This window comes from Oncorhynchus gorbuscha, linkage group LG13, assembly GCF_021184085.1.
Source record: "Oncorhynchus gorbuscha isolate QuinsamMale2020 ecotype Even-year linkage group LG13, OgorEven_v1.0, whole genome shotgun sequence".
In the NCBI taxonomy this organism is placed as follows: Eukaryota; Metazoa; Chordata; class Actinopteri; order Salmoniformes; family Salmonidae; genus Oncorhynchus; species Oncorhynchus gorbuscha.
The window spans coordinates 58,523,644-58,538,988 of record NC_060185.1 but is presented as its reverse complement, the minus strand read 5'-3'; the positions used below and the strand labels follow the sequence as shown (position 1 = coordinate 58,538,988).

The 15,345-nt window shown below is 43.2% G+C and overlaps 1 protein-coding gene across 1 annotated transcript in view; it reads right to left on the bottom strand.

The window, feature by feature from the left end:
- The window catches only part of LOC123993196 (X-linked interleukin-1 receptor accessory protein-like 2), a 319,699-nt gene that overhangs the window by 121,528 nt on the left and 182,826 nt on the right, over positions 1-15,345 (bottom strand). The window contains exons 3-5 of the mRNA XM_046295081.1: positions 13,377-13,650; positions 5,395-5,581; positions 5,011-5,164 (exon numbers count right to left, since the gene is read on the bottom strand). Of these exons, the coding sequence (XP_046151037.1) occupies positions 5,011-5,164; positions 5,395-5,581; positions 13,377-13,650 (615 nt within the window). The remainder of the gene's footprint in view (positions 1-5,010; positions 5,165-5,394; positions 5,582-13,376; positions 13,651-15,345) is intronic.

Below are 15,345 nucleotides of genomic sequence, written 5' to 3'. Positions count from 1 at the left end.
GCGACCACACGCATTTAGATATGGGACCACTTCAATCTGCTTTAGCAGTAGGCTTAACTCCTAATTGAATGTATCTGCTTCACTTGCTTGCAATGTGATCTATCCAAGGTTTGACCGCAGTGTTTTGGGTTGTATGTGTCCGGTTATTCAATCTTAATGCATTTTCAGTGTCGAAACAAGTCAAATCCATTTTGGGTATCATTTGATATGCATATGCTGGTTTACAGATATGTGACACAGGTCAGATTCCCTGAGTAAAGGAGGGAGGATAATCACAGGTAATGTGCTGTACTACAGACATACTTCACAAGCATTTAAATGTTTCAACGTTTACAGCCATTTCTAAACATTTATAGTATATAAATATAGCAATCACAAATATTTCAAAACTGCAATATACTTTAAATACAGTTCATTGGAAGTATTTAAAATGGTTTAGCGCATATATTTTATAAACGGCATATATGCCCTACATCTTTTTGGCTGTTTTCAGTGGTATCTGTACAGGTACCATTGACAATCATTTCCCTTACCACAGAAATATAAATTTAGTTTAGAATCATGCACGTCTTATTTTTGTTCTGTAAGCTTCTTAATATTTGATGGACTAACCTTTCCTTGAGGACATTCAAGCACCATTTGTAAAAAAAAATATATATAAAAAAAAAAAAAATCATACTCTCTCTGACACACATAGTTTTCTGTTGCCAGAAAACCACTTAATATTACTTTTTTGGGGGGAGGCAATTCTATCTGCTGGATTGAACTGCTCCTTACTCTTAACATGTTTCGTAAATTAATGGGCTCATATTTTCCCCAAAAACACCCAAAGGATACTTTTTCTTGTTCTCCATTTCACTTCTCCGAAGAAAAGAAAAAAAAGTAGTCACGCTGATCTTGGGAAAGAGCAGGACAAAGCCCATGTGAACACAGACAATTTCATGATGAATTATGAGGTAATAAAAGAAATAGGTCATGGGGTTTCCACATGGGTAAAAAGGTAGCCAAGAGGCTCGAGTCTAAAGGCAGAACTCGCAGGCCTGGCTAAGAAGGAGGGAGACAGGAAGAGAGGATTCATGCACGGCCCATCATCTCTCCCATTGTTGACCATATTTGAATGAGTCTCGGAGACGCATGACCGTGGTAACTCACCTCTTGCAGTAACCGTTAAATTTAGCCTGAACGCAATGTCCTTTCATAAGAGGAATTTTACTTTGAAATGCATTTTGAAATATTTATGACCAGGGTGCTGACTATGGAGAGGGAGAAGAGGCTTTTCTTGGTCATTCTGGTTTTTGGGCACAAATCTGAGCTTTTGCCAAGGTTTAGCCTCCCCCTATACTCTGCGTGAGTTCAGTACTGTATTGCTACTATACTGCAGGCCATTCAGTTGCAGATTGTCCCTACAGGCTCCTTCCAAGGGCTTATCGTTGGCTCTGTTGTTGCCTCTTACCATGTCACATGAGAATAGTGAAATACATTTTATTCATTTAGCAGACGCTCTTATCCAGCAATAAGGGTTAAGTGCATTCCTCAAGGGCACATTGACAAATCTTTCACTTAGTGAGCTCGGGATTCAAACCAGCGACCTTTCGGTTACTGGCCCAATGCTCCTCACTGCTAAGCTACCTGCCGCTCGTTGAATACTGAAATAAACAAAAGGTGTCATACAATGTTACAGTAATACAGTAATACAAGGCATATGGACCCAAACATGGTAGCTTAAAACAGTTCCTGACCAGCAACCCCATTAATATTCCTCCTCTAAGAAAGTAGGCAAGCCCCCTACCCCCTGGAAGCCTGAGTGTCCTGATTGACCTCTCTGTGTGCTTAAAGCTAACTAACCCAGGCCTTGTCTAACCCTGGCTTGGCTCACCACCCAACCAGCAGCACACTAACATGGCATCTGATCCTACGGGTCAGCGCCCCAGGCAGGCTGTAAACCATGTGGAATCCAGCTCCAACATTACACCACTCACTGGAACTAGCCCGCCTAGCGCTTAGCTTAGCAGAAGGCATGTGAGTAAGTGAACAAACAATGCCTCAGTTAACAGACAAGACAAGCATATTCTTCACATATCAGTGAAGCAGATGTCTTTCATTTTAGCAGATAATATTAGCCTGCCGCTACTGCCTCTGTTCTTGCTTTGTAATGCTAGCTCATTGAATACTGTTGTTTAGTGAAGCATAGTACTGTGTCTGTTTTGGTCTCTGAGTTGCATGTAAAATAATGTCTGTCTGTCTGTCTGTCTGTCTGTCTGTCTGTCTGTCTGTCTGTCTGTCTGTCTGTCTGTCTGTCTGTCTGTCTGTCTGTCTGTCTGTCTGTCTGTCTGTCTGTCTGTCTGTCTGTCTGTCTGTCTGTCTGTCTGTCTGTCTGTCTGTCTGTCTGTCTGTCTGTCTGTCTGTCTGTCTGTCTGTCTGTCTGTCTGTCTGTCTGTCTGTCTGTCTGTCTGTCTGTCTGTCTGTCTGTGTGTGTGTGTGTGTGTGTGTGTGTGTGTGTGTGTGTGCGTCTGTTGAGAGTTAGAATAGTACAATACACAAGGATCAGTAGTTTTTGTCTTGTTATGCCACTCACAGACAGTCCCTCAATTAGCCCATGTCAGCAAAAGAAAAATAGATTGGTCAATTTGTCTAGTTAATCTAGCCAGCTATCTAAACTTGTAGTAATCATGGCTGAATTACCGACCGGTCACGCACGGAACGTGTCCAGGGGCCCTGACCTCCAGGGTGCCCCCATTGATTTTGTTAGTCACTCTTGTTCAGATATAAACCTCATGAATGATATGGCAAACTGTTGATTTACGCCTAAATAGACATACCCAAAACCCAATTGTTCTTCATGAGATGGCAATAAACAATAACTGGTAATGCTGCATAGTTTCAGAAAGGTCTGGAACTCACATTTCTGGTTAAAACAAATAGTTATACATTGCTGAGGTGTACTCACTGTTGAGGACACAAGCTCAAGTCATAATACAAATATTATGAAAATGTAAAAAATCATCGGATTCTTTTCCTATTCAACAAAAGTGGGTCAATATAGTTTTAATTATAAATGACTTACTTTCAGATTTCAACTTTCTTAAATAAATATGATCATACTTAGTGACGGTGCAATATTGGCACCATTTCATATAAATGACAGAGACTTTTCTGCCCAACGTTCTCTGAGCTGCCCCGAGACACCATTCAAATGTGTGCAGACTCGTTACAACTTCAGCTTTAAAGACAAAGTGATCTCGTACGTCGGTGACCAAAAGAAGGTGGTGCTGTTCAGATTCTATGAAATGATTTGGTATGTTTCCCTGATGAGAGCTATAAATCCAACATTGCAGCGAGATGAAACGACTATCGTTGCATCCACAAGACTCTCCTGTTCCATATGCGCTTCTGCAAGCACAGCTGTGAGTTTCACAGGCACAGGAAATCTCACAGCTGCGGATTGCAATAGCATACAGTATATGAATCAGGACGAGTAGCGCTTTTAGGGAGTGTTGTGCAATTGATGTTGTGCCGTTCACGGTCCGAACCTGGCCAGAACCGCTCCAAGTCCCCTATACAAAAGGGACTTAAACATGGGAAAATGTGTAGAAAAGCAGCAATGTAGGTATACAACTGCAACAACAACAAGAAGGTCCAATAAAGAAAATGGATTTGTTTACCTGTTGTTAATAAAATACTTTATCTGCTTAGAGAGCCCTCTGTATGTATTCAATTATAGTTTTTAATCCCAGTGCTGAGTTAATTGGTGTTAGTTGCTTTTCCTTCAGTCTGTAGTCCAACTCATCCCAATTGGGTTTAGGTCGCATGATTGTGGAGGCCAGGTCATCAGATCAAACGTTTTTTTAAACCTTTATTTAACTAGGCAAGGCAGTTAAGAACAAATTCTTATTTACAATGATGGCCATCCAGAGAACAGCCTTGTTCAGGGGCAGAACGATCAGCTCAGGGATTTGATCCAGCAACCTTTCGGTTACAGGCCCAAAGCTCTAACCACTGCCGCTAATTGTGTAGCTAATAGGCTATGTGTTTGTAGATCGACTGAGGTGAATGAAGTTACAGCAATCAATGTGATAATGCCTGGAGTCATTTTTTCTTGTTTTTGCTGTTCTTCAAATATCATTTCAGAGGTTTTTACGCGCTCTGTGTATGTGTGTTGCAGTTTGCATGGTGATAGAACTGTCTTTCACTCTGTATCGTCTGGTTAAGGCTCCTATCTGTTTCATTTTCATTGCTGTATGTATGTGGTGGACTCGTGGCTGGGTGTAGTTTCCGTGTGTTTCTGTTCTGTTTGTAGTGTAGCTACAGTCAGAGTCAGTGCTGCCTGCCTAGTGCAGTCTTGGGGCTCCAGCAGATTGGCTCCACTCTGTTTCAGAGGGGGGCTAAGCAGGCAGGCAGGCAGGCAGGGTGAATGAGCTGGGGGGTTGATTTCACACTGCAGTTGGCAGCTGCTCTTCCTGCAGTCAGGACCCAGCACACACCCCAAGGGTCAGACTCACTGGCCTGGAATCCCAGCCTGCCTGCCTGCTGCATGACAGAGGCAGCAGAGGAGGAACAAGCCCAAAATGTGAATAAATAAATCCATCTCACGTCACAGTGGTTGCCAGCGTTTACACTGAAGGCTGATGCATCACAGACACACAGTGACGCTCCACTATGCTCCTGTGATAAATGGTGTGTCTCCGCAGTGCATCCGGTTTACAGCCGGGCGCACAGTGTTTTATCTTTGATCGACCAAACTTTGAGAGGAATGGGCATGAGAATATTAAGTGTTTGAGTGCAAAAGTGCATCCTGCGGTTGGACGTTGATGTAAATCCTTACGTTTCACGGCAGCTGATTTCAGATCACGTCATCCTGAATGATAATCGTGGCCAGCTGTCAAACTCGTTTTAGCATTGTGCACATATAATACAAACATTCACGCAACAATATCAAACAAAATCATACTATACATGTAATCAGACATATGCATACAGTATGTGCACACCCACATGATATGAGGGGCTCACCTGTGACTTTGAGCTCTGTGGTCCTTCTCACCACCCGGCTGCCATACTTGAGCTCACAGGTGTAGTTCCCCCCGTCGTCCTCCTGCACCTCAGGGAACCAGATGTTGGTGGTGTTCACCATGATGGAGCTCCGCCATGTCTTCTTCTCACACTCCTAGACAGGCAGGACACCACGTCAACACCACACACACCATGTTATATCATGTCACTTTCAACTCTTTTTTAGTTTAGTTTAATAAGATACCCATTAGTCCACCAGAGCTAACCGTCATGGGTTCATATACAAAGACTAGCACTGCATCCCAAATGGCATCCTATTCCCTATACAGTGCATTCATTTAAACCAGAGCCCTATGGGAATTTTCTGAGAATAAGGGTTGTTACCTTATACCAGGTCATCTGGGGCTGCTTGTAAGGGGCGAGGTAATCCTCGATGTCGGGGCAGTTGATCATCTTGCTTTTAGTGATCTCGGCTTTCTCCAGGTGGCGTATTTTACTGTTGAAGCACAGGCCCTCGTCGTTCTCCTCCACCGCCAAGGACATGGACACCTTCATGCAGTAGGTGGAGTTTCTGCAGGCAGGGAGCATAACACAGGAGGCTTTATGTTTCCCCAAGTTCACCTCTAGCCAACAGTCATCACACACACAAAGCACACATCGATTTCTCCAGGGGGTTTCATCTGTAAACCAGCAGAGATCTTAAACACTGCCATTCATTCCATCAATGCCTCCCTGCCTACCTGTGATGATGTGAAGTGGGGGCTCTTTTTACTTTTTTAGTTTCCAGTTAACCACATCAAGAACAATGGGCAAGTTGAACATGGAGGTTACCTGAATGAAATATTTCAAAATGCTTCAATTAGTAAAGAGATGTGGCTCCCCCTGAAGTGGCAAGAGCGAATGCTGTATGGAGAATGAATTAGCATATTATTTCAATAGGCACCAGCCAGAAGTACAAGTCTCCTTCAGGGAGGCATGTGTCAGGGCAAGTGACACCCAGTTCCGCACGCAGCTACTGCCATGGCTACTACACAAGGCTACAGTACGTAGAGAGTGACTGCTGCATCCCCCTCCAATTGAAAATGCATGAGGGACTTCAGGCATAGGATTGCCCTGCAGTGGCATTGTGTGTCAGCCTCTCAAACGCTAAGGCTCCCTGAACCTCCACTAGTGAATACAGTCTGTTTGATGCAAATATTTAACATTTCGGCATGAACCATTTAGTTGGTTTTAGACTGGGACATCAGACGGATTTGTGTGTGTGTGTGTGTGTGTGTGTGTGTGTGTGTGTGTGTGTGTGTGTGTGTGTGTGTGTGTGTGTGTGTGTGTGTGTGTGTGTGTGTGTGTGTGTGTGTGTGTGTGTGTGTGTGTGTGTGTGTGTGTGTGTGTGTGTGTGTGTGTGTGTGTGTGTGTGTGTGTGTGTGTGTGTGTGTGTGTGTGTGTGTGTGTTTGTAGATTGTCTGACATATCCGCTGTTTTGTGTGTGTAGAATTCCTGGCTGCGGTCCCAGGCAATAGAGATAGAGAGTACAGCTGTCCTGGGCTACTTTATTTACTCGAGGAGAAAATGAACTATGACTAAAATACTGTTCACAAGGGCGCTCACTGTGTCTGGTGACAACAGTCTCATATCGTGACAAATAATGGACAAACAGAGGACAGATGTGTGAAGTCACTTAGAACAAAATGAGGAGGCTATTTTCACTGGTCTGTTACTGACAATTAGCTGGAAGTTAATCACACTGCATAACTATTGTGCAAGCCTGATCCGACTGCTTCCACTGCATTAATTATTAATCACTCTCCTCCTGCAATTACGTTCATATGAAAATGCTCAGGTTACAGCTCGCCAATTTAATTATATGCTCAATAAAGAAGTATTTCGTTGTTTTTCGCGGTTCACGTTTACATCTGTTAACGCGAGCTTCAAATTAATTTGACAATTAATCTAACACAGCAACTTTCAAGATGCTGCCCACCCAGCTGAGTCCGTCCGTCCGTCGCATGGGTCAGTATGCCCGGGCTCTTAACACTCTTGAGACATGAATGAATAAGCATTGAGAACTTCCATTAGCCTGCATGACTTCCTTCCAAGCTGATTTTACATGTAATTTCCCCTACACAGGTTTCTGTGTGAGCCGGGGCACAGAGAGCCAAACTGTGTACATGCTCTCATAGCAGAGGTCAACCGGGCTTCAGGCTCTATCCACAGTGGATCTCAGTAAAAGACCATAACACATTAACAGTGCTAAGTAGTTTCCTATATCGCTGGAGGACCAGAGGTCAAAGTAGGAGCCCTTAATTGCAGCAATCTGATCTTGGAGCTCTATGGGCTAAACATCCATAGACGAGAAAGTGACTGAGGCCCTGCTGCAGGCAGGTCGGCCATGTTGTTCTGTTCTGCTGCTTTGTCTCAGAACCACCTGAGAAAGTACATGGCCTGCGAACAAACATCTGGAAGAGGCTTGTCTGTGGAGATCACTTGCGATTTGTGTCTCAGCAGCAGTGACATCACAGCTCCCAGCCCTGGAGGAGGAGACATACAGTGCACAGGACAGCTCTCCAGGGCACCCTGCCACAGGCATTCCACTCACACAGGGAGAGGATAAGGAGGAAGTTGAAGGTGAAATCGTATGATTAATTCACTGATAATGAACCTTATTCTCTGCCTTTCCTCCACAAGCCCTAGCTCTCGTGTAACACTCTCTGTGGATGAAGATGGCCTTGGTGGACCCAAGGGCCAATTATACTGACTGACAAAAGTGTTGCTCTATGAGCGTCATAGAAATGAGCACTGTCTGCCACTGTGATTTGACCTGTTTTCATTATGGATTGTCTGCTGAGATGGCCTATACCACAGAGAGCAGAATTATGGCACTTAACACTAATTTTTCATAGAGATTAAACATTATATTTAATTAGAAGGCACCAGTCCATCCATTTGTCGATGACGGAAAAGGAATAAAAGTGAATTATGTAGTTTAGTTTGAAATGGTTGATCCTATTGGTATGAATTATGATGCATTGCTAAAGCTTTCTGAGCTTATGAATGGTTTTATCGGGTCCCCAGATGCTATTGCAAGTCTCTAAAACTCTATATGGGGAAACTTTCCTATGCAATCTCCCGCCTCGCTTGCACTGGAGTTTGAAAATGACACAGTAAACTCTTTGAACTTTAATAAAGGGGCTTAATAAAGATGGATTTCAGAGAGGGAGAATTTTACATGCAACAGTTTGAATCTAAATGTAGGCCAATTCCATTGATCAAAATGGGGTAGAAATTCTATTTCTACCATTTCCACGTAAGAGAGGGAAGAAGAGGGAAATTTAATAAAGTTTTAAATAGGTGTGCTAAATATTTCACAGAGAGCATGAACCACCAATTGAATTTCAATAGAAACCACTCTAAGAATGAACCATGATGGCCTGACTCCTTTAGCTATTAAACCTCCGATGTAAATGACCTTTAAAAAATATGTATTTTTTAAACCCTTTCGCGCTCTCTCTCTTTCGTACTACACACTGAGCAGAAACAAAATGTTACAAGGAAATGAAAAACAGCCATGGAAACAAACAGGTCAATGTGTAAAAGAATCAGAACACCTTAACACAACAAACAATGACGTTTCTGTTGACTCATGGGCCATTGTTTGTGATAAAACCTTCCAGATCACCAATCTGCAGTGGTTGGTTCAGCCTGGATCAATGGGGTTTGTGGGATGTTCAAGGTTAAATGGGTGCGTGGGTTAAAAGGGTTAATAAGTCGGTCCCTATGGGGGCTGCTATGTAGAGCAGCACATCAAAGATAGAGGCAGATTTTCTCCAGTCTCAAACCTGCTTACTGTGTGGTTGTCACGCACGCACACACGCACGCACACACGTACGTACGCACATACGCAGTAGTGTTCTTATTCAGAGGGGGCAATAGTCCATGACCATCATTGTGGGGAGTCTCTAGAAAGACAGCTTTTCATCAGACACGCTGGAAAGAGAGAATGAGTCCAACCACACATCTCAGACGTCAAAACATTTCAAAAAGATTTTTCCTCAAAATGCCAATTAGGAAATATAATTAGGGGGTTAGGACAAGGACAGAGGGCAGTGGTCCTTAAAAAGACAACACTTTCCCTCACCAATCTCTGGAGACCTGACCAGTTAATGGCATGGACACCCCAGTATTTCAGATGACAGGAAAAGTGTTCAGACAGGGGGAATAAAGTGGGTGAGATTACCCCGTCCCGATGAACACAGAACACAAGGCTTCACACCATGTAGTAAAGGTGCTGTGCACCATGACAAGCGGGTGGTCGTTCTTGCTAGCTATCTATCTACCCGCAGCCAGAGTCAAGGTGACTCCTCTGCTGGAGAGATAACATGCTATATGTGACCCGTTTCAAGAAACTAGGCATATGTTGCACGTCACTACTTCACAGGAGAGGCATTTGAAAGCATTTTAAAATATTTGTATCAAAATGCGTTTTGTTGTTGTTGCAGAAATGCCTTCTGGAACATGTGAACTTCCTTATGCCTTAATAACAAACATGTATGCCATCTGTAAATACAAATCAAATTGTTAAATGATGAGTCTAGTTAGTTTAGCCACGGAAAAAGCCAGGAACCTTCCCACTAGCTCTGATTGGATGGGCTGGACATGCCAAGAGATGAGATCAGATAACGTGAGTTGCTCAGTATATGAAGATAATTCTGGCTACTGCAGATTTTTGAAAGATATAACGTTGGACTGTTCTCAACATCATGGCTGCCCTGAACAGCTGAGCTGTAGAGGTTCATTCGTAGATTCATTCGTAAATCATGTACCATTTTCTAGCTCTGAGTCTCTACTTATCCAACTTATCCAATGTAAAAAAAAACAACATTTAAAATGTTGTTACATAAGACTGAATCGAGGCAGTGAGTCATATATGATGTTCTGCATGTCAGGGGCTTACAAATGAACATCTCAGCCACCCTGCCTAGCTGCCTCTCTGTGAGAATCTCTGTCTGTCTGACCCAGACTGAACAAAAAAAGGACAATCGTTTTTTTTTGCAATCTGTCTGAGAAAATAACTAAATGGTTTTAGTTCTCAATAATACTGTCTCAGAAGGTATTTTTCTGGAGTCTAACATTCATTCACAATTGAAAAATAATGATTTTCTTATGTTTGGATTGAAAAAAAAAAACTATCTACCTTAAGTGCAGTATCATATTGTGAAGCTTCACATTTCAAAACGATTACTCCTCGACTAGTATGTTGGAACACAGTATTTTAACAGTGACTGTTAAAGTCTCGACCAGTAGTAATGTATTTATTGAAAACCTTCTGCTCAACCATTGTTATAAGTTTAGTAAGACACACATAGATAAAACAAAGACATCTTAAGTAAGATTCGCTTAGATGTGATTCCATGAAAGCCAAACCGATCACTCTCCATTCCCTCTTTGTGGACATTTAGAAAAATAGTCTCAGCCCACAACAAATATACATTAGGTTTTGAGAGAGCTTAAAAGTTGATTCATGTCAAAGCGAAAGCCTGTGTGTTTAATATTTGAAAAGGAACTGGCTGGCGTGGTAGCGTGGATTCAGACTGTGCCAAAAGCACCTAACCGCCTTTCTCTCTGGCTCTCTTTCTAACGGGGTCCTAGATGGCCAGATTAATAGAAAGGTTAAAAACCTGGACCGCTTTGTAAGAAGAGGTCTGTGACACCCGGGCGATTGTAGAGAGGAGAATTATCTTATGAGGGGAGAAAAAGACAGGTGGCACAGATTACTCTTCAGACCTCTGGGGGAATAGCCTAGCTCAGGCTTGGCCACAGTTTAGTGAGAACATAGAAAAAAAACATGAGGCAGCCAGCCTGGCCGTACACAGTGGAAGATAATGAATATAAAAGTGCTCGGGAGTCTTTCAAGAGGCATCACTCAGACAGTGGCAACGTGTTGTATTTTTCCTCGCCATAAAGTTATTGAACAAAGATAAATGCGTATCCATTGTTAGGGGGAAGGTGTGAAATGCTTCTACCTCCATCAGTGCTGCTCAGACTAGCCTCGCTGGAGAGAATGAGAAATAAAGGGGTGGTGAATCTGTCTCTTGCGGCGCATTAGCCGGGCAGATTGCATCGACTCGTTCACTACAGCTTAACATGCCATGTTGGTGCTGTGTGTTTCACTGGCATGCAGGCATGATTAGTCATTGTTCATGTTCTAATAAAACAGAGGGCATTGCTGGAACTCTATATAACTGCCATTAAGGCTTTCATGGCAGGGCTAGTGTATGTATGTATGTATGTATGTATGTATGTATGTATGTATGTATGTATGTATGTATGTATGTATGTATGTGTGTGTGTGTGTGTGTGTGTGTGTGTGTGTGTGTGTGTGTGTGTGTGTGTGTGTGTGTGTGTGTGTGTGTGTGTGTGTGTGTGTGTGTGTGTGTGTGTGTGTGTGTGTGTGTGTGTGTGTGTGTGTGTGTGTGTGTAGTTTATGTGCAAACGTATGTGTGTGTGTGTTTGTGTAGTTTATGTGTATACGTATGTGTGTGTGTGTGTATGTGTGTGTGTGTGTTTGTGTAGTTAATGTGTATATGTATGTTTGTGTGTGTGTGTGTGTGTGTGTTTGTGTGTGTGTGTATATACAGTATGTGTGTCTTTGTGTGTGTGTATACACACAGTATGTGTGTCTTTGTGTGTGTGTGTGTATGTACAGTAGGTGTGCATATGTGTTTTATTCCAAGTGGTCTTTGTAGGTGGCCTGGGCATTATCTTCAGTATTATCCCTCCTGCGGGTCACTGGACCCTCAGTAGAAAATTGATTCCTCCATTCCAGAGCAATCCTGTCATTTCAGGCATAGCAGCCTATGCGAATGTTATTTTACAACAATTCTCTCAGAAGCGTGTCACAGCTCCTGCACAGCTCCCCTATTTCACAGAGAGTACCTACCTACCTGCTTCTCTGTATGCTGATCATATTTTTTTTAAACATTTATTATTATTATTATAAGGAGCTCCAATTGTATTCTTGGTTATTATTCAAAAAAGCAGCATGGGAATCATCCAAAGGCCAAAACACCACTTATTTGGATTCCTGCTTCTTTGGCTCCAGGGATCAATCACCATTAATGGAAATAAAAACATGCAAAGAGACTCGTCTTCTCTTTTCACCTTGAACGTCTTTCACAGACAGTTAATTCAATTCGGAGGATATTGAGATGACTTCATAGAGATACAGTATAGATTACATTCAACAAGACATAGCACAGGGGCAGGCTATTTCAATTTCAAGTGTTTTTTTCTTCTTCTTCTCCTTCCAAATCTGTCGTTCCCAAGGCAAAAAAGAAAGTTCAGCTTGATGACTCTCTAGCTAGCTAACACATTGGAATGCATTGCGCTTGGCTGTCTGAGCTGTGGCAGCTATGTCCAACTGGGTGGGAAAGTAAGTATAATAAGAGGCCCAGTGAAAGTGACAGGATCCTGCTCCTAATTAGACTGTCAGCATAGCGTGAGGGGAATAAAGAGCTGCACTCCTTTCCAGTGGAAAAAAAACCTTATTATTGGCCAGGAAGAAGCATCAGCTTTGTCAGAGAGGAGCTGGATTATCATCTGTGGAAAGAGGATTTTTTTTTGCTGAAGCCTCTGTAAGATAATTGAGTAAGATATCCTAATTTCTTATTCCTCGACGAGGTACCTATCTTCTAGTAGCTAAGAAGCATGAATATATTTTTCCCCTAGATGTTAGAAAAAGACCTTCGATTTATGATTCGCATATTGTTTGATGTCATAATCCCAGGAGGGAATTCCAACAACACAACTCCTCGCATGGGACCTACACGAAAATGATTGATTTGATGTTAATTATTGTGGCAGAGCCTATTCTTTTGTGGAACGCCGGTTACGTGTTCCACAACACAAGTCAACCACAGTTCAGTGTTCCTGTCGAGCCTTGCCGGGGTGAACAAACCTCACAAGGCCAGTCATGCATTCCTCCACCAGGAAACAGAACATGGCATGCGGTGAGGATGAGGATCCCTTCCGCCTCCTTATGCTGTGTGCCATCTCAGGGCTTGCTTGGCTGTTGTCGCGGTGTGTGTGCCAAGAGGGGGCTGTTTAGCATTTACAATAGACACACTGACACACTACAGTAGCCTTGGAAAGTAGATGTAAAGTAGGTAAATAGGTCAATTAGGGCCTCTCAAACTACTGTACTGTTTGTGGGTGGGACCACTGGGGCCAGGATCCGTCATAATCTGTTACCCAATGAATTCCATTCCTGAAAAAGTTAGGCTGCCAATGGACTGTGAATGATTGGGGGGGGGGGGGGGGGGGTGTTTGTTTGGTTGAGGGTTAAGAAAAGCGGAGTGACTAAATAAACCCACCTCAGGACACAGGTGTAGAAGCCGTTGTCCTCCAGCTCGGCTGAGCGGAACCAGATGGAGTCATCCTCCTTGCTGAGCCGATGGCCCGAGAAGATGATAGGCTCCTCCGAGTCCCCTTTGTTTTTGTACCAGATGAGCCGGAGCTTGGCGCTCTGGGCCATGGAGTAGTTGGTCCTGATGTAGCTGTAGAACAGGGCGCACTTCACCCTCACTGGTTCCCCTGCTAGGACCCGGTACCTCTTCAGGTCCACCGACCAATCAATGCAGCCATCCACTATGGAGGAGGAAGTTGTACATGGTTAGGAACTGATGGTTTGTGGAGTATGCTGTGGTACGCACACTAAAACACGGAACTAAGAGCCGAAGCCTTATCCTACATATTGGAGCAATGCAAACCCAGCAGCATAATGGATCTATAGACAATGGAAGCAACTATACTGTCGGGGTCAAATTCAAATGAAGCCTAAATAATTCACACTAGTTCCATGCATTTGGATGATTGTCATCTTATCACACGTTAATCTCCTCCATTTTGGATTTTCATTTGCATCCACAAATGGCAGCTCTCTAGCTAGACTTCAAAGGCATTTCATGTTCTACTCTGTAATTTGCAGCCTCTCTCGCCTCCCTCCATTGTCATCCATAGGCGAGGAGTGGTAAAAGAAATAGGAAAAAAAGTAACAACAGGAACCTGTAATGACAAGTCAATCAAGATTGCCTTTAATGGTGGTGAGCTTTTGAACCCGTGACACATGGTGAAACAATAGCATATGACAAGGAGAGGCAGGGAAGGTCGTAGCCACTGTCACACTAATGCAGGGTTATTTAGGATACACCAGTTAGCAGCAAAGGAACTGCTATTGTAGAAAGGCAAATAAGGCCCTGAGGCAAGGCAAAGATGGCAATGTACTTGAAAACACAGTTTATTTTCAAATAATGTTTAACTCTACTGTAAAAATGTTTAACTGTACTGTGTATCTATGGACAAAAATCACTAGTGAATTGCCTAAAACAGAATGCTACTCTCCCCATTGCGTGACTACTGTGCAGTATGTGCTTTCACGTTCCAAACCCCAAATGCCAGGTCAGCCAGTGACATGGCTGGACAACACATTGAAGACATGAAGTCAGTCTTTTTGTCATCAGTCATAATGGCCATTGACTCAGAGGAACAAAGATAAGGAGGTAAACTAGAAGAGAAAAGTAAGGTATCCCTCATTTTATGCTGGCAGCCCCAATCGACACAGAAACGTAGTTGCTAATCAATGCAGTACAGAAGTATGTTCATACAGACTTCAGGCAATACATCTCCATGCTCTCTGTGTCCCATAAAAATGTTATACATTCAAAATCTGTCCACTGTCATTTGCGTTGAGGTCTCCTACCACCAATGCCGATTTACCATATAGATTTGGTTATTTACATTTTACTCTGATCATTTTTCTCACGCCAGGTTGGAAATTAATTACAGACATAGCCAGGAAATAAAAATTGATGTGGGGAAGTGGCATCAATCAAGTGAGGATGGGGTGATGGCTCCAAACGGCAGGCTGGAGCCAAGGGGAGGGGTTACGATGGGAGGTGATCTTCCCGGGGTTTATTCGTGAGAGCTCCGACGTGTGGAGGATGAGATGCAAGAAAAGCAGAAGCAGCACACATTAGTTCGGGTCTGCTAGGTTAATGTGTTGTCTTTCAGACAAAAAGGCACAGCGAACCATCGCTGAGTGCACAGGTTACAGATTACGTAAACATGCGCCGGAGAAGCAGCCATATGTTGCCCGGGGTCATAGCCGCAATGCACTTTTCTGGATGATTCAATCATTGTTGCCTTCTTGTGTTTGCCACTGTGGCAGGGTTTAGGAGGGGAGCTATTAATTGCGACGACAAGGCCTAACACGGCCAGATATATCATTCCAGTCAGCTGCTGCACCGGATCCCTTTTTGCACAGTGCCACCTTTAATATTTGCA